This window comes from Littorina saxatilis, linkage group LG5 (genome assembly GCF_037325665.1).
Source record: "Littorina saxatilis isolate snail1 linkage group LG5, US_GU_Lsax_2.0, whole genome shotgun sequence".
In the NCBI taxonomy this organism is placed as follows: Eukaryota; Metazoa; Mollusca; class Gastropoda; order Littorinimorpha; family Littorinidae; genus Littorina; species Littorina saxatilis.
Window position 1 is genome coordinate 46,354,427 of NC_090249.1, and position 20,515 is coordinate 46,374,941.

The window sequence follows — 20,515 nt, forward strand, 5'->3', positions numbered from 1 at the left end:
ACAGTACGAGCAGGCAAAAGAAACGCAACTCATCCGCGCCCACTGTTGCAAGTGATTTTTTGTCATTTTTAAATTGTCGTAAAATATGAACCAGATAATTAAGGTACATAAGAAAGGACGACAGATTCGTGGAGAATATTTTACTGGCTGTACGATTAGTGCATATTATTTAATCGTTCTCTTTTTTTACCTTTTCATAAACTGTGTTAAACAGGGTAGGGATCAAGCAAGTCGTGATTGCAGGCAAATGTGTCACTTCGACAAGCTACAAAAATCGTAAAAATGCATATTTTTCAACCAGGTAAAGACAGTTGTGGAGGAAATTCATCTCTCAACATGATCATTCAAATAGAATTATTTGCCAAAGCGTTACATAATTACAAAAATGAACATCAATCACTACATACAGCCAGTAAGATATCCTCCATAAATCCGTCTTCCTTTTTTATGTACCTTATCTGGTTCATATTTTACGACCATTTGAAAATGACAAAAAAACACTTGCAACAGTGGGCGCGAATGAGTTGCGTTTCTTTCGCCGGGTACTGTACAGTGGAACTCCCCTCTTGAGACCCCCCTGATTAAAGACTGAGCCCTCCCATTTAAGAACTTAATGTTTTGTGGGATTTTCTGTTCATAGCTTTTCCATTCTGGTTCCTGTTTTATCTTTTTTCCTGACCAACCAACTTGAAGGTTTTGTACTAGCTTGGCTTTCTGTCTTGAAAATCCCAAAATTCAGAATCAAAAACGGAAAAAGGTTAATTAAAGTTTTAAAAAAATTTAAAAGAAAAAATTAAAATCACAACCTGTCCTTGCGAACACCTCTCAAAAGCAACCACCTGCCCACTTCAAACACCCAATTATTAGGCCCCCCGACAAGATTTTGTTCCACATAAATGACCTTTTCATAGCGACCATCTATCTATAGCGACTGCTTTTGGTTCGACCCTTGGGAGGTGACAATATAGAGGTTCGACTGTGCCACAAAACATTCAGATTATAGAATCAAGAGTGAAAAAAAAACTGAAAAAAAGTCCCAAAAAAACCCGACAGGATAAAAAATTTAAACTAACTAGCTTCAGCTAGTGAAGGCGGTTTCTTTGGAGTACAGTGGAACCTCCCTTTTAAGTCCCCCAATTTAAGACTTCCTCCCTTTTAAGACCCTGTTTTCTTTAAGACTTTCTATTCATAACCTTTGTAAATTTACCCCAATTTTAAGACTCCCTCCTTTTTAAGACCTGATTTTGTTATATCTATGGTGGTCTTAAGGGCAGACCGGGTAGGCAAAATGAGTTATTTTTGGTCTCATACACCTTTTTGGGGTTGTTGCATTTTTCACACCTTTGAACATCCTGGAATGCATTCAATAATCTGCTTTTGTCATTTTAGACATGTATTCATGTAAATAAAACCATTTTCAAACCGATGTTTTGTTGTTTTTGTCTGTGTTTTATCAAAAAAATCGAAAAAATGGTCAACTTTGGATACTCCGTGCTGGTAAATGTGCGCACATGACATGACCCTTCGCTGTTCAAACTGTGTGGAAATTTCCGTTCTTCAAGATGACGTCATCACCGTTGGGGAATTTCCGTTGACATAGGCACAAAGAGAGAGAATCCGTTCCAACCGAAACCCCGGAATTAATATATGCAAATATATGTAGGTCAAAGGCATTTGGCGCAAGCGCAGTAGACAACTTATCAGTCCCCCGGTGTCAACAAATCCATGACGTTTTCACCGATTCAGCAGCATTTTTCAAAGTTTTGAGCTGCGGAGAACAACCCTAACATTGGAAATGTTCGGCATAGTGGCAAGAAATATCAGAGAAAGATGAACCAGCAGCAGCGAACAGTAGAAGGAAGTAACAACACTCCGAAATGAACCAACATGATCGTATTTGAGCAGACGACATTCTAAGATTCTTGACTCGACGAGGTGGGTTTTGCTTCTTTCTCTTTTCGATCTTGTTTGTTTGACAACGTGATTTATTGCACATCGTTATGTTGTTGTTGTTGTAAGAATGTGTTAGGGTTTGCAGGTAAATGATAAACAGTTTGTGTCTGAAGTATTTTGCGGGTTTCTTGATCCAATTTACTGACCATGCCGCCGCCGCACACCCCCCCCCCCCCCCCTCCCTCCCTCGATCATCTCTGTGATATCGTCTTCACAACCCCTATTTTATTGTTCTTCGCTGGCCAGTCCTTGAGAGCTTACTATGGTGTAACATGTCATCAGTATTCTTTGTCTGGGGTCAAACTGAGAAGCAGCATCTGAGCGATGTACGACTGACACAGTTTCTGTTTCTGGTCATTGACCGTAGGAAAATAAGTACCCTACTAGAGAGCGTTCTCTAATTCTAAAGGATTGGTTTACACCAGCATGGCTGACCAACCTATCATTGACAGCAATATTGTTGTCAAATCTTTTCCATTAACTAAGGAATAAAAAAAATAGATCCAATTTACTTCACCAAAGAAAAAAAAGAGTTAAACTAAAGGACTGGGGATGCAACTCATGAATCAAAAGCATAAAGATCACCTGCAAACAGTGCTAGGTTTAGGAAATCTGAAAATGTATACACACACACAGAACACACACACACAAAACAGACAACAGACAAGAAACAAGCAAATACATAGCAAGTGTGATGAAATAAATTAATTTTAAAAGAAAAATATGAAAAGAAAGAAAGAAAGAAAGAAAATAATTCAGCTAGTTTCAGTATTAGTTCCTGCGTGTATGTGATTGTGTGGTTACTCAAATCCCATAGTAAACTTGACATGTACATTTTGTGATAGGGGCCAATTAATGAATGTCTTTTGTGTGTGTGTGTGTGTGTGTGTGTGTGTTCGTCAACCGACATATGTGGGTACGAGCCGCTGAGGTGGTTGTAAGAAAACCCGCCTGGTTCAGTGGTTGGGGGCTGATTGGGATTTCTGATTTACCAGCCTAGCCAAAAAGTTGAGGTACACCCCATGTAACATGGTCATTTGCAAAATAAAGTACAAGCACTTGTTGACGTTTATATTGAGTCTTAAAATTTGCAGCTTATTACAAACAAAAACCATGGACAGTTGTATCAAATATTAAATCAGTGTTTGTGTATTTATTAGGTTGGAGCAAGGGGAGAGCCAGTCCTCCTGTGGTGGCAGCGAGGAGAAAGATTGACCTGATGGAAAAGTTTGCTAAACCGGAACTACCCTCTTCCACAGCAGAAACATCAGCTTTGCCATCTTCTGACCAACCATAAGAAGATACAGATACTTTGCCATCTTCTGACCCATCACAAGCAGATATGGATACTGGTACTGTGCAACGTCACTCCGCTGACATGTGTTGGGCTTTTGTCAACATTGATCAGCTCAATCTATTGCTGAAAGGTTTATATCCTGTACTGAATGCTTGTCTGATAGCAGTCTGATTATGAAAGAAGGTGATTCATCAGCCCAAGGATTTGCAAAGGCCCTGCATCTGGAGTGCATATGAGTGTCCATTCAAGTCTGCAGTTGTTTACTCTTCTCCCGGTGTTTGCAACGCTTCGGGTGGTAAAGTTGCATTTTAAATAATCCGCGTATGACCAAGTTGGTACATGGAAAGGGACATTCAGCTTTACAGAAATTTGCTGCAGTGTTAGGATTGAGCACAGAAATACTGTAATTAAAATGTTGCAACTTTTGAATGGCTTGATAGCTTTGTTCCATTTGTGTATATATAATTATGTAATGTTGTTGATGATTTGTGAAGCATCATTTCTATGCAATGGAATAAGAAATCAGTGCATCCGTTGGGTTTTTATGAGTCTGACAGTTTGGTTCTGATCAATATTTTCATATCAGCACAAACACAGATAATTGACTTTTTTAATGTTTTCATATAATATTTTTTTAAATCAAAAAAATCTGATAATTTGATTATCAAATCATTTCCCCTTCATAGTTAAAGTGTTATTCTGGTTAAAAAAAAAACCACCCCATTAATTCAAGCTCTACTGTGGTACTAGTTTACCGGGGTACTAGTGAGACTCTTTTACATGCTGTTTTCTCTACATGTAATTTGAGACAAAATGTGGTAATTAAAATGTTGTAACTTTTGAATGGCAAGATGGATTTGTTCCAATTTTGTATATGTTGTTTATGATTTGTGAAGCACCATTTCTGTGCATGGAATAAGAATACAGTGGATTCCTTGTGTTTTTATGAGTCCGACAGTTTCGTTTTGATTCATATCTGCACTAACATAGATGAGTTTTCAAATGATTTTTTAAAAAAAGTCTGGATAATTTGATCGTCAAATCATTTCCCCATCATAGTAAAGTGGTTATTCTTATAAAAACATATCAATTCAGGCTGCACTGTGCTACTAGTTTGAGGTACTGGTTGGAATCTTTCAAATGCTGTTTTCTCTGAATGTAATTTTCAGACAAACATCTGTAATTAAAATGTTGCAACTTTTGAATGGCTTGATGGATTTGTTTCATTTTTGTTTATGTTGTTTATGATTTGTAAAGCGTCAGTTTTGTGTATGGAATAAGAGTTAAGTGCATTGGTTGGGTTTTTATGAGTCTGACAGTTTGGTTCTGATTCATGTTTTCATATCGGTACAAACAAAGATGGCTGTTTTCATATGATGTATATAAAAAAAATCCTGATAATTTGATTGTCAAATCCTTTTCCCTACATAGTAAAGTGGTCATTCTGATAAAAACATATGAATTCAGGGTGCACTGTGCTACTGGTTTTTTTATGTACTGGTTCAAATCTTTAAAATGCTGTTTTCTCTGAATGTAATTTTCAGACAAAACGCTACAATTAAAATGTTGCAACTTTTGAAAGGCTTGATGGATTTGTTCAGTTTTTGTATATGTTGTTTATGAGTTGTACAGCATCAGTTCTGTGTATGGAATAAGAGTTCAGTGCATTGGTTGGGTTTTTATGAGTCTGACAGTTAGGATTTCATGTATTTTTCTTATCAAAACTGAACCGGTAACTGAAAATGCTAAATTAAAATAATATATTGCTTAGAAATGCTTTTCGATACACAGAATTATTAAACACACACATATTGCTGCAAAGAAGAAAAATTGGATCAAAACATGCACTGGTTCACAAACTGCAACATTTTAAAAAAAGCACATTTTATAACGTTTTTTTCACATTTTGGTGAATAAAACCCCCAAAAATTGCTTTTCACTCAAAATTTAAAATGGTTTCCCTTAATTAGGTTATTCTGCTTGCAAAAATCAAACAAGCAGCAAGCTGTTTCCAAAATAAAAAAAAAAAGTGCTTGCCTACCCTGTCTCCCCTTAAAAAGGGTGATTCCACTGTAGAAAGACTTTCCAAAGAAACCGTCTAATTCCCAGCAACACACAAACATCTCTACACTTACTCTGTTGGTTTTAGCAGAGGAGGCGGAGTTATTTCCCCGAGTGGATGCAGGTCGCGACGACCGGACGCTGGCGTGCGAGCTGTTGGGGTTGCTGTTGTTGATGTTGCTGGTGCTGCTGAAGGGGGTGTAGGAGGCAGGGGTGGAGGGGGTGGACGCTGGATCACCGGCGGTTTTGCGTTGCTGAAAGAGAAGCTCCTGTACGATGTTGGCGGCGACCGCCTGGTTGTACTCCTCCTCCAGACCGTCTGGACCTCCTGAAATTATATATATATAAAGTCATTCAAATTAAGATCTGAGACACAAAAGAAAGTAAGCGAAACAATGGTGACAGCGCTTGAGAGCGGGAAATAAAAAGACCAAACAATACTGTAGTCACCTGTTTGATGAAGACAATACTTCTTCTTCTTGTGCGTTCGTGGGCCAAAACTGCCACGTACACTCGTGTTTTTGCACGAGTGGAATTTTACGTGTATGACCGTTTTTACCCCGCCATTTAGGCAGCCATACGCCGCTTTCGGAGGAAGCATGCTGGGTATCTTCGTGTTTCTATAACCCACCGAACTCTGACATGGATTTCAGGATCTTTTCCGTGCGCACTTGGTCTTGTGCTTGCGTGTACATGTTACGCACATTCTTACGATTACGACCATCTTAAGATGGCGCTGCGCCGGTACACGCCGCGTGTATTGGCGCAGCCGGCTTAAGACGGTTGCGCTATTACACGTCTGCGGAAAAACAGATGGCTGCACCGATACACGTTCATAATCACAATCTATCAAACTTAAGTCGATACATATTGATAGTAGCCGACCAATGCTTTAAATGTAAAATGTGTGTATGTATAATTATCGGTGTGGGTTTGAAATGAAGTTAGGTAGTAGTAAACATTTGTTTTGAATATTGCTATTCTGACAATGTGGGTAGTTTGGAAATAGGTTGTGTGGAATCTTTGTGCTTTGTTTTAGGAAATATTTATTTAAACATTGGAAATTACTGTTATGCGTTTCACAAGGTTCTTTTGCTAGGGTCTCGCCGATTTCTCGCCAGACTGGATCCATGTTGGCTGGGAGAATGACGATGGTCAGAAAGCGACGGGCACACACAGTGACACTGAACACCTGGGGTGGAGTTCACGACGCGATCGTAAGGCATTTACAAACGAACTTAGCGATACGTCTGTCGTTTAGTGCTCGAGATCTTAACTTCACCAAAAATGTGAGTCGTATCTTCGCACGTAAAATACGTGCGTCTCATGACCTCGGGCCCCGGTCACAGTGAGTTTCCAAAGAATGACGCTATCACGTGTGACAACAACTCAATGTGAAAGTGAGCAATGCTCACACATTAGGAAAATAATAGGTTTTACTGAACGCAGTTTGCTTTGTAGGTGAACGTGTATCGGCGCAGCCATCTGTTTTTCCGCAGACGTGTAATAGCGCAACCGTCTTAAGCCGGCTGCGCCAATACACGCGGCGTGTACCGGCGCAGCGCCATCTTAAGATGGTCGTAATCGTAAGAATGCCACGGCAGTTTCTGCTATTAGGTTTAGTTCACAGGCACAGCCGGAATCTGACCCCTTTATCACCCCTTCCTCAGTGCCAGGCCGCCAGCGGTAATTAATCACCCATCCCCCGGTTCAGCGCTGGCTACACAGTAGTGACTGTACAACCGCGCGATAGCACCACCCACACAAGCCATCTCAGCAGTAGAAGGCTAAGAGAAAAGCTCCCTTCTACTAGCAGGCCAGAGTGCGGCCTAGCTCAACCTCTCGGCAGCTACGCACTGCTATCTCTGCCTTACGAGTAAGCTGTGTGTTTTGAAAACACTTCTATCTTGTTAGTTCTCTTGAATTACGATGTCAGCATGTGTGTTATTTACACATAGCCTTGTAGTCAAGACCATAAACTTTCAAACGATACTAAATATGACCACTATGTTGTAGGTGTGCCACTGCTGTAGCCTGCTGAAAGAAGACAGACAGAGAACAGTACACACGGCACAATGTAATTAATGACATGTATTTGAGTGGCTACAGATCGCGCCACGGTCAACGTTTGAAGACAGAACAAATTAAAAACAAATCTGCAAGGTTAATGCTAACAGATGTTCATGCTGACACTTTAAAGACTTTTACCTTGTGTGTGTGAGGTATCTTTTCTTGAGCCCGCTTACAGGTATCCAAATAGGAAAACAGTATTCCAAAATGTCAGCACACGGCAGTTGTTGTTGTTGTTATAGCTAGTTTTACTTCCATGTATCTTGGGGTAGATTTAAAGATGGCTGTTCACATTATACTGACACCAGCAAACCAGGGTCGGCAACGGGATAAATGATATGGACACCCACTGCTGGATTCGAACCCGCGACCTTTCAGTTCGATCACTGACGAGCCCACGCGCTCTACCGACTGAGCTATCCAAGCTCCCAGCACACGGCAGGTTTTTATAACTGCAGTAGATGTTTATAAACAGTACACATGTACATATACATCCAGTTTTTGTCATGGTTATCTGGATTGTGAAAATGAATATCTACACCATACAGGAATTTTTTGTTCTTGCAGAGCGTTCCCCACACAGTCTACACAATGCATTAACACAAATTAGATGTTCAGTTTCAGTATGCTCCATTATGAAACACACTGCATACCAAACATACACTGTCACATGAAGACAAAGAAGAAAACTGGAAATATTAGGTCACACTGCTGCACAAAATAACTGAGTGTGATGTCACTTGTAATAATACTATGATTCAATCCTTTCTTTTCTGCTGAACAGTGGGTGAAAAATTTGCCTGTCACAACACAATGCCACACAAATGAAACACACAGCGTACATGTACTCTGATGATCAGAAACTAATACAAGACAAAAAGTCTTTAAGACGAAACCACATGGAAAGTGCTCCAGACAGGGCTCTTCAAGATATAAACTAGAAACAAAAATCTGGTTCTGCTGCCAGGCAGTGGCAGGAAGGCAATTAAACCGTGGGAAATTGACTCATTTTCTGCTGCCAGCAAGTGGAACAAAGAAGGCTGAAGCCCCAGCGGGGCCAGGAATGTGATAACAGATAAGCAGGGCAGGGGCTGCATGGGCAGGCGCCAGCAGCAAACTTAATCGTGCCATCTGTGAAAGGGGGAACCGCCGTGATGCGCGTAACATACACAGGAAGGGGGTTAAGTCACTAGCAGGTCTGCACATAAGTTGACATGGGAGATCGGAAAAATCACTCTTAACCCACCAGGCGGCAGCGACCGGGATTCGAACTCCCGACCTCCCGATTTGGAGGCCGACGTCTTACCACCACGCCACTGCGCCTGTCGAAGACAATACGAAGAACAAAGCATGATGTTTTGACCACTGGGGTCTTCCTCGGGCACAAAACACAGAAAAAAGAAGAAGAAAGACGACAGAACAGAAGAAAACAAGTCGCGTAAGGCGAAATTACAACATTTAGTCAAGCTGTCGAACTAACAGAATGAAACTGAACTCACTGCATTTTTACAGCAAGAGCGTATACTCGTAGCATCGTCAGTCCACCGCTCGATACAAAGGCAGTGAAATTGACAAGAAGAGTGGGGTAGTAGTTGCGCTGAGAAGGTTAGCACGCTTTTCTTTATCTCTATTCTTTTTAACTTTCTGAGCGTGTTTTTAATCCAAACATATCACATCTATATGTTTTGGAATCAGGAACCTACAAGGAATAAGATGAAATTGTTTTTAAATCGATTTCGGAAATTTTATTTTAATAATAATTTTTATATTTTTAATTTTCAGAGCTTGTTTTTAATCCGAATTTAACATATTTATATGTTTTTGAAATCAGAAAATGATGAAGAATAAGATAAATGTAAATTTGGATCGTTTTAAAATTTTTTTTTTTTTTTTTACAATTTTCAGATTTTTAATGACCAAAGTCATTAATTAATTTTTAAGCCACCAAGCTGAAATGCAATACCGAAGTCCGGTCTTCGTCGGAGATTGCTGGGCCAAAATTTCAATCAATTTGATTGAAAAATGAGGGTGTGACAGTGCCGCCTCAACTTTTACAAAAAGCCGGATATGACGTCATCAAAGGTATTTATCGAAAAAAATAAAAAAACGTCCGAGGATATCATTCCCAGGAACTCTCATGTCAAATTTCATAAAGATCGGTCCAGTAGTTTGGTCTGAATCGCTCTACACACACACACAGACAGACAGACAGACAGACAGACAGACAGACACACACACACACACACACACACACATACACACATACACCACGACACTCGTCTCGATTCCCCCCTCTACGTTAAAACTTTTAGTCAAAACTTGACTAAATGTAAAAAGAAGACAGACGACAGAACAGAAAAAAGAAGAAGACAGACGACAGAACAGAAAAAAGAAGAAGACAGACGACAGAACAGAAAAAAAGAAGAAGACAGACGACAGAACAGAAAAAAAGAAGAAGACAGACGACAGAACAGAAGAAAATAAGAAGACAGACGACAGAACAGAAAAAAAGAAGTAGACAGACGACAGAACAGAAAAAAAGAAGTAGACAGACGACAGAACAGAAGAAAAAAAGAAGAAGACAGACGACAGAACAGAAAAAAAGAAGAAGACAGACGACAGAACAGAAGAAAATAAGAAGACAGACGACAGAACAGAAATCAAAACTTGACTAAATGTAAAAAGAAGAAGACAGACGACAGAACAGAAAAAAGATCTACAGATTAACAGATGTTGTGCTTTGTTCTTCGTATTGTTTTCGTCAAACACGTGAGTACAGTATTGTTTGGTCTTTTTAAAAGGAAGTAAGTCGACCAAAATTGAGCGCATTCCCTGTAGGTGCACTTCCTGTAAGCGTTGTTCCTGAAAGTCCTCGCTGAAAGTCACGTGATGCTTAGCGACATCGGCAAAACTTGTCATTTTTAGATCCTTCTTTACTATTTTTCAAAGAGATTTGAATCACTGTTACCATTTTTATTGAAGGAATGAGAAAATCCATCATGTCCTTTTCGAACCGCATTTTGGAAGCCTATGAAGGGAATCAACGCTGAGGTGAGTCATGCCCTTGTATACAGGAAAAACACTTACAGAAAGTCACACCTACAGGGAATACACCCACTTTTGGTCGACCCCTTCTGCAGAAGTAAGCGCACTTAATGTGTACGACATGTGCAAAAGAGTGAGAGTTATGCACCTGAGAGAATAACAAGCATAATGAAATGTACAAGCAACTAATTTCATCCTCTTAATTCAATTTCATCCTGTAAATAAATTTAAAACTTTTAAATGAAAAATGTTTCATTAAAAATAAAATTCAGTATTTTAGCAAAAATTGGAAATGGATCAGTTTTTCTGAATCAAAGTCATTCTTTTAAGTCCTTCTATTTTAGATCCAACTACGTCCTGCATGTATTTGTCTACTTCTGGCATACCAAGCTATTTCAGGAAATGGTATAAAAGGCACTATTTCTCTATAAAACAAACAAAGTTTCATATTGATAACTGAGTAGTTAATTGGAAACCTTACTTCCATGTTGAAAAGTGCCTTATAACATTTCATAACGCACACATTCGTAATACGATAACTGCAATTTATCACATCTAAGGTTTTCTTTTACTTTCGGTGTTGTTTTTTTTACATCTAGTCCACTTAATACCCATGCAGGCATACCCAAGATTCCGAGATCAAGACGATCCTGCATTTTCTCATTGCGAGCAGTGGTGTCCCCTTTGACAGCCAGTTTCCATGACGATCGGTTGGAGAGGTTGAAAGAACAAGAAGCAGATAGGTCGATGCCGTCTGTGCTTTCTTCGGCCGCATTGTGCCTGTAACAACACACAAGCCATACATTTGTACATCACGCAAAATACAAAACAGTGGAACCCCCCGTAAAGGCCTACAAAGCCATACTTTTGTACATCACGCACAAAACTCTATACAGTGGAACCCCACCTCCTTGGCACCACATCCCATTTCTAATAACACAAAGACATGATAAAAAAAAAGATTTAAAGAAAATAAGAGTGTGCTTCCAAAATTAGAAGACAAACAAGCTTCCTAAAATAAGTCCATCGTCCTTATATAACTTTTCTCCTTGCGGGCAGTTACGGCTATGTAGAGAGAAAATCAATCCATCAATCTCTCCCCCCTCTCCCCCCCCCCCCCCCTTACGCACACACACACACACAATACTTTACTGTGCAATTCTCCGGCTTGGTAAATATTTAATTCTGCAGCCCATTATAGGCCGTTAATCACAGATATAGAATCACTGTGCAGATATAGACCTGGGAAATGATGGCATGGGTTGATTACAGAATTGTGTGTCCAAGATAACCTGAAAGGCTAATTCTCTCAAGGGAAAGGATACAGCCCCCTATCAGACATGATTAGCGTCTTGTGATTCCGCATTTAATATCTCTGCACTGTTATTTTTAACATTCACTGCTGGGGCAGTAGTTATAACGGTGATCAAGCAAGACCAACTAAATATAGAAAATAAATCCAAAAACAAAGAGACTGCCAACGTTCCAAAATTAGAATAAAAAAAAACAAGAAAGGTTGGTTGTTGGAATGTTTGTTATTGACAAAACAATACATTCACAGATATTTCGACCCAACGGTCTTTTAAGTTAACAGAAAAACAAATATTAAATATTTCTTAAAAGACTGTTGGGTCGAAATGTCTGTGAATGTATTGTTTTGTCAATAACAAACGTTCCAACAACCTACCTTTCTTGTTTTTTGATTTTTTTGAAGTAAATATAGAGAACACTACATGGCTTGCTATGTCAAATCAAATTTACACAAGTCTTACACAAGTCGTTTTTTAAAACATTAAGTAAAATGCGAGCGAAAGCGTTCTTTTTCAATATTCGAAAAAGCATACAGGCTATTATTCAAGCTAAAGGTCAGCTAGGAAAGCGATATTAGCACTGGATGGGAGAATGATCGAGGGATGCCTTGGGTACTAGTACAAATGAGAAAGGGTCTCCTTCGGTATGAACTTTATTGAAGACAGTGCTTTTTGTGGAGGCGTATCTTTTTTTCTGGAACCAGGGATTTTTTCTTCTTCTTTGTTATTAATGTTAATGGGCTGAAACCCCACGTTCGCTCATGTTTTTGCACATTAGTGCGTTTTACGTGTATGGCCGTTTATTCCCCGCCATACACCACTTTTTTTATAACCTCTGTAAATTTATCCCCATTTAAGACTCCCTCCAATTTAAGACCTGATTTTTTCAGACTTTTGGAGGCCAAAACAAAAGGGCGGGGGGGGGGGGGGGGGGGGGGGATTTCCCCTGTAACAACTTCACTATGCTAATCGCCTCCATCTCTGATTCTGATAGACAGTTATAATTGACAATCGCTGACTTGAGCTTCCAGTCATCAGATCAAACGTTCTCCAGAACCATACGAATTAACCCTGACAGCATCCTGTTCCTAAGGAATCCACCTGTCCACTCTTCTACAGTAAAACCTGCATCTAGCGGACCCTTATTTCGGCGGACACCTTAGCATAACGGACAATTCAAGTGAGGACGGATGTATTTTACTCTCAAAAACACCTTAAAAGAGCGAACATCTCAAAGGCGCGGACGCGGACACCCTTTTTTGGTCCTGATTGGGTTCGTTAATTGTCAACAACGGACAAACCCTTGAAGCAGACAGCTTTTAGCAGACGCTGTTCCGCCATCTTGGTTCTGCAAATACAATCTCGCTGGCGATGTAAGCCAATGACAGCACTTGAAAGAAGTTGATTTTTGTATGGTGCACGCTCATTGGTCGATGCTGTGAACTCACAAACATTTCGGGTTTCTACTTTCTGTACTGTGGTGCATCTTCGTCTCATCCTTCGTCTTATCATGCCAAAACGACAAATTTTGACTTTAGAAGAGAGAGTCGATGTCATAAAGACCGTTTGAAAAGTTGCTGATGAGCTGAATTGCGGAAAAACTCAAATTTCCAACATAAAAGCTGATCGAACACAAATTCTCAGTCAGTGGGACTCCGGTGCCAGATCGACTGCAAAATGTGTTAAGAGAAGAAAAACAACCTATGATGAGTTGAACGAAGAACTCTTCGAGTGGTTTTCAACAGCTCGATCAAAGAATCTTCCAGTGAATGGCCCATTGCTTCAGATAAGAAACCGATTGCACCCCTCCCTCTCTCTCTCTCTCTCTCTCTCTCTCTCTCTCTCTCTCTCTCTCTCTCTCTCTCTCTCTCTCTCTCTCTCTCTCTCTCTCCTCCCTCCCTCCCTCCCTCCCTCCCTCCCTCCCTCTCCTCCCTCCCTCCCTCCCTCCCTCCCCCTCCCTCTCCCTCTCCCTCTCCCTCTCCCTCTCCCTCTCCCTCTCCCTCTCCCTCTCCCTCTCCCTCTCCCCCTCCCTCTCCCTCTCCCTCTCTCTCCTTTTCTTTGAACACAAACAAAAAAACAAAAAAAACTTGAGGGCTTCAAAACTTTTGAGTTTTAATAATCACTGTGTCAAAAAAGAATCAGTGACTTGGTGGGTTTTTTCCAAAAAAATGCCGTTGGCGCATTCATATTCATAAGAAAGGACACCTTGCTACAAAGGACAGTGGCAAGGCTCCCCAAGAGCGTCCTTTGCTCGCAGGTTTTACTGTATTGATCTGCTGTCATTCTGCGGAAATTTCAGCCGCCAGGTAGATGATAATAATGTCAATATCACTCCACATTCTCTCTCTCTCCATCTCTCTTCACTGCCTCATCTACTGTTCCTGACAGCAGCCTATCGTTGGCTCTGCGCTGCCGTATAATCAATGGTCCAGTTTGCTCTGCACGGCTGTATAATCAATGGCGTGGAAAGTCAACAATAAAGATAACCTGATGAGATTTTGTGCGGTTCTGTCCCAGATTATTTAGTTTGACAGCGCTTAAATCTGAACACAAACGTCCAATGGCGCTAGAAGCGTATCATTCCACCCAGAGGGTTGTATATAATCAGGATTAAGTATGGTACAGTGAAACCCCTCTCTAAAGGCCGGCCGTCAGCCTCCCCCCGCCCAATATAAGACTATCGCCCTTGTAAGTGCATAGTTTTTCAGAATTCCCATCTGTAAATTGACATCAATTTGAAGCCCTTTTAGGACCTAATTTTCTTTAAAAAAAAATTGTATCTGTAAGAGAACTCATATGTCGATCCAGGAAACGCTTGCTCTACGCAAATGCTACCTACTATCATGTTTGATTCTCGCTTCTACCCACGTCATTTGAGGTAATAAGCGTTTAAACTCGCTGTGATTTAATTATACTTAAAGCTACCAGTTCAGTTTTAAAGTCTGAAATTGACAGAGTTACTTCCCATGTCATGGGCAGCAAAGGGTTAAGACATTAATACATATCAATATTGCTATCTCATATGGATTTCCATTGGTCAATTGGGCAAAACTGAGCTCAGTGCTAAAGTGATATCGACGACATTTCCGTCGATATCAGTTTTGATATATCGATGACCTCTTTATTGCTTCCCCACTTCAAAAACAAAAACACCTAAATTTAAAAACAAACAAATATTATGAAAATGTAATGATACCAGAATTTAGTTGAGCAAGTGACTAAAGACTTTTTGAAAGAAAAGACATTTGGAAATACTGAAAAGTACAAGAAAAGAGTGAACAAAAAGAAATAATAATCAGAGGGAGGGATATGGAACAGCCAAAACTGAGACAAATACTTTTGTAATTTCTTTACAGTAAATACAACATGTCCAGAGAATTATATATATCTAACATTGACTGACTGTGTGATGATATCTTCTGCTATTGGTCTGTTTCAACAGTGATATCAAAATCTTCACTGTCTCAACAGACCATAGCAGAAGATATAATCACACAGTCCGTCAATACTGGGTAATGGCATGAAAGCTTACACAGTCCCCCGAAGCCTGGGTAAACAGACAACTCCTGTTTGAATTAGGTTTGTTTATTTATTTTTTTAAAAGGGGGGGGGGGGGTGTGCATGTGTTATACTTATAGTTGACATTAGACATCTAACATAGTAACTTTTCCTGTTCAGTCAAGTGCACTGAGAACACCATACAGTAGATATAATCATTATATCACACACTCGCCACAGATTTCCCCCACAAGACTACAGTACATACATGTACACTTACACCAGCCTCATCACAGAGAAATCAACGCAATATCCCAGGGTGGTTCAGTCCGCAAGACATAAAGGTCACGTTATACAACAGCACAAAGGACAATCTAAGAAGAAGGAGCAATCAATCAGATATCAATCAATTCAGTGACAAAAATAACTCACTGCTGGCCTTACACCACCCTCATCACAAAGAAATCAACGCAGTAAATATCTCGGGGTGGTTCTGTCCGCAAGACTTAAAGGTCACGTTATAAATGCAGCGCAAAAGACAATCTAAGAAGAAGGAGCAATCAATCAGATACAGTGGAACCCCCCTTTTACAAACCTCAAAAAATCTGAAAAAATCAGGTCTTAAAAAGGAGGGAGTCTTAAAATAGGGGTACATTTATAGACCTTATGAAGAGAGGGTCTGACAAAACTAGGTCTTAAAAGGGAGGGTGTCGTAAATTGGGGGGTCTTAAAAGGGGGGTTCCACTGTTATCAATCAAGCAACACAAAGAACTCACTGCTGCCCTGTGAGTGCCCGCTTCAGACTGGTTTTGCCGACACGATCTTTTCCCACTAGCATGAGGCGTGTGCGGAACACTGGCTGGGTGCCATGAGTGCACGACTGATCGTACGCTCGTACCGCGTCTAGACCTCGGGCAAGGATTTCTCGTGGGGCGTCATCTGCGAACATTTCAAAATAGAGCTTTCATTATCAATTTTAAGATTTTATTACAATTCAAAACCTGTATTAAAAAAAGAGTTTTTATCAAAATGTTAAAAAATTGTTTTGTAAACATTAAAAAAAAAATTTTAATTTAACAAAAGCGTTTTTATAAATCTAAAAGGAGACTGAAAAGTTTTTAACAATTGAAGAATCTTAAAAGTAACAAATAGTATTTACAGAACGATAAACACACAACACAAACAAAAGATAGCTTTTTCTTCAGCATTCCATAGAATAATTATTATGAACAAATAATATTCTTCCTTTTCAAAAATAGAATTCAGTTTATCATTTTATCTTTGAAGTTTATTCTGTTCATTGTTGTGTTTTTTTGTGCGTGATTTTTAAAACTGATAAAGACCAGTTCAGGCAAACTTTGAGAAGAAAAAACAACAATACAGTTATACTGTATATCAAATCAATGATACACATAAATAAAACCATGAGTCAAGGCTACCGATCAGGAAACATTATGAAGCTCCATAAATAACTGTTCGCTCACCAATCAAAATAAAATGGTTCAAACGTTTACCTTCTTTTACAAAACATCAAATCCCTAATTAAATATGAATACTGTTATTTGTTCACCAAATAATAAAAACCTCAACTGGCTTTTGGTGTTCAACCTAGACATGTTTGGTAGACAAACAAATACAGACATTTAATCAGGTGAGAAGACCAGTAGCACTATTTTTAGCTGTACCAAGGGAGATAATAACTCACATAAAATTCTAAAATTCTTTCGTTTTTGTCCATAAGGTAACAAAAATAACTCAAAACAGTACACAACAATGTAGCTAATATCATACCAAGACCAACTAAGCAGAAGAATAACAACAAACTCTTTCTCTTCTATTTAAAAATAATAACTTTTGGGTAAGTCCTCTCCAACACCACAAAATTAAATGGCTAAATTATAAATAGGTGCCCAGAAAAACCCTCCATCTTTGCAACGAGTATCTTCTTACTCTTTTAAATTTCTAATAGGGAGATAAACTCTCCCGCTTAACAACTCAAATCATTTAAACCCTCAAAAAGCCTCCTCAGAGTGAAACAAAAAGGAGAATATGCAATAGATCTTAAAAATTCCACAAACATAATAAATGACTCGACTGCCTGCTAGACAAAAGATACTTCAGTGCCTTCTTTTTTTTGTTAAAGAACAGCACCCTACAAATAAAAAGCAATAAACTTTTATATATATATCTCCCACATTGTTGGCCGCCTCAAAGAAAAAGGAAACAAAAATGTAAAGTGTACACCGAGAGTGAGATACAAAATAAGCATGATGAAAACTTCATGCCGAATTCAAATCTGCATGCCACTGCTAGTTCTACATCTTGTGATGCCAACCCAGCTCACCCCTTCCGACAGTTTTGAACATTATGTATCGCCAGAATACTCTAAGTCTAAAACAATAAAAGCACTATTATGCATAGACCAGGCTTATACAGCTTGATGAACACTTCAATTCTCTGGTCTAATCTTCTTTAAGTTTCACACCACAAAATTTGTTGCACCAAAACACACAACCCAATTCCACCCCTTCAGAAAATGTCTTTCACCTACCTACCTACCCCCCCCCCCCCCCCCCCCCCCCGAGTACTTTTAAAGCATAGACCAGGCTTACACTTCAATGAACAGTTCAGTTTACTGGTCTAACCTTTCTCAAGTTTCATGCCTGAGTCATACCAAACCTCACAGCACAATCCCATCCTTTCAGAATATATTTTTCATCTACCCCCCCCCCCCCTCCAAACACTGAGTTCTTTAAAGCATAGACCAGGCTTACACTTCAATGTTCAATGAAGAGTTCAGTTTATTTAGTGGTCTTGCCTTTCTCAAGTTTAATGCCTCAAAATTAGTCACACCAAAACTCACAACGCAATCCCACCACCATCAGAAAATGTCTTTCATTGCACAAAACCTCACCTGGCTTGACGAAAGTGACGCTGGCGGTGTTTCCATACACATCGGCCAGCAGCCATAGTGTAGAAGACGTGGGCAGCTTGACCAGCAGAACACCTTTGTGTTGACCGTTCACAAACACCTGCAGCTGACCGGACGACGTCACGTACACCATCACCCGACATCCTGCACACACCAGCCGCTCTGGAACTGCACGCGCCCAGTACCCGTCCTTTTTCGTCAAGTTCGGGTAGGCATACTTGGGGAGGTAACTTTGAGTAAAGGTCGAGGGGTCATGGGTCGTGACCCCGAGACGCAGCGCACCGCTCCACGACACAATGCACCCCAGTTGTACGCACACCTTCTGGCCGATTTTGAGTGGCTGGTCCCCGAAGACGATCCCATTGCAGAAGGATGTCTCGTCCCGCTTGGCGCTGGTTCGATCTGGCGAGAGGGTCACGGCAGTGCCGTGGATTTGGTGGAACTTCATGGCATTTTATCAAATCCACGACTCATCTCCACAAGAAACACACCGAACAAAAACATGCTTTTTGAAGGCTGTGAGAAAATCTTCGTTGCACAAGCCATCATTTTTCCGTCTACATCATAATTTCTATTTGAGGTTAATATAACGGTCACAGCAAAACCTCACTGAGCTACTGTTTCCAGGAAAACTTCTGTAAATCCAAACTTCTGGAGATCTCTGTATCATTGTATCCATAGTCACTTCACATTTCATGCATCTGTAGTCAGAGTTTCTCCACTAGAAATAGAAGTGGTGTTTTAGCTGCTACAAAGCTGATACAGGAGTGCACAGAAGTTCAGGAGACATTCCTGCAACACACAAGCAAAATATAAGTGGAAGACACTGCTCTAACAGATTTTGACAAATGACCCATTGATTTTGAAATGATCAAATGACCCATCTTGAGCTGATTCTAGCCTAATGCAGGAGGGTATACTGTATAGCCTGTGTCTTTTTGTTAACAAAACGATAAGCTACAGAATAGACCTTTTCGGTATATGAGCAGCTCTCGCGAGACACGCTCTTTGTTATGCTTTGAACATCGCGAGAACTTCGAACCTTGGCTTGTGCAGCTCGCACGAGATCGCTGTACCGCATGCTTTGCTATGCTCTGAAGTTTGCGAGAGATTACGAGAGTTTGGAATACCGATAGGGTCAATTACCGCCGATGAATTAATCCTGTAGCACATTGTACAATCAGATCCTATCCTACTCTTTCTAAGGCTCAAATTTCACCTGAACGCCAACAAATGAACAATTAGCACAAAATCATTTAGTGTTCCAAATTAACTTTCTCCATCAATAGTCCGTCATGTGGTTATGTCCCTTTAACATGAAAAAGTGTTTTCAGTCAAAAAAATCCTTCGAGTCACCACGATTTTAACTCATTTTCAACACACTGCCACTGTCATCTCCGTCTTCTTCTTCTTCTTCCAATAATGTTCAGCGATCAATGAATTGACCATTATTAACATGTTGGCGAAGTGCAAGTGTGTGTCCTTAACAAAGATTAATAAAAAATAAAAAATAAAAGAAAAGAGGTGGGGCAGGGGCGGGAGGGCGGTTACTGTGCCTGTATGGCCCTCATTGCCCTCAAGCAGAAGGCATTATAGGAGGGGGCCTCGACAACATCTGTTTAGTACCTTGCAACAGCTTCCTTAAAAATGTTGGACACTTTTCTTTTATATTGCCAAGGCGGTGCCTTGCTGAGCGACTAACTGACATTTACCGCCGTACAGCCGAGAAGAAAACATTCTATTCTGCTGACCGCTGGAACCATAAAACCCACATAATCGTGAATCCGGGAAAGTCGCAAAAGAGAGTCTTGACGAACGTCTAATGCATACCTAATACGCGGATAAATTGAAGACTTACCAGCGAGATGCATCTGTTCAATACTGAACAAATATTTAACAACGAGCAGCGTCTTTATGCACACCCGACACTGGCTGCGGCTTGGAATCAGTGACGCCATTGAGTCGCCAAGGTGCGCGAAAGGTAAAGTCGCTTACAACACTGCCCACGCCAAGAGTTATCGTTCCTGAACCACTATTTGTGGTTTAGTGGTTGAGCCACATCGACGGACACTTGCGTTCATAGCTTCGAGCCAAAATGATAATGCGTTTACATGAAATAGAAAACATATAACCCGTACGGCTGCTGCGGGAACTGAGTGGAACAGTTCAAACAAACCATCGTAAAAGACCTGATGACTGATTGTATTCACTCTAGTCAAGACTGAGGCAGAGGTCATGAATTTCATTTTGATACTTTGTGGGGGGAGGGGGGGGAGGGGGGGGAGGGGGGAGGGGGGTTAGCCGGATAAAACTCTTTTCTAGATTGCCATCACACTACAATATAGCAGT

At 40.2% G+C, this 20,515-nt stretch overlaps 1 protein-coding gene and 1 long non-coding RNA gene across 2 annotated transcripts in view; one reads left to right on the forward strand and one right to left on the reverse strand.

Moving 5' to 3' along the window:
- Positions 1-20,132, reverse strand: part of LOC138967259 (uncharacterized) — a 46,625-nt gene extending 26,493 nt beyond the window's left edge. The window contains exons 1-5 of the mRNA XM_070339781.1: positions 20,025-20,132; positions 18,149-18,958; positions 16,011-16,173; positions 11,052-11,206; positions 5,386-5,639 (exon numbers count right to left, since the gene is read on the reverse strand). Coding sequence (XP_070195882.1) covers positions 5,386-5,639; positions 11,052-11,206; positions 16,011-16,173; positions 18,149-18,614 — 1,038 coding nt within the window. The 5' untranslated portion in view covers positions 18,615-18,958; positions 20,025-20,132. The remainder of the gene's footprint in view (positions 1-5,385; positions 5,640-11,051; positions 11,207-16,010; positions 16,174-18,148; positions 18,959-20,024) is intronic.
- LOC138967288 (uncharacterized) lies at positions 1,269-5,024 on the forward strand. Its single transcript, XR_011455901.1, has 2 exons — positions 1,269-1,935; positions 3,114-5,024. It is a non-coding gene; the product is annotated as an uncharacterized lncRNA (long non-coding RNA).
- Positions 20,133-20,515: the final 383 nt, after the last annotated feature.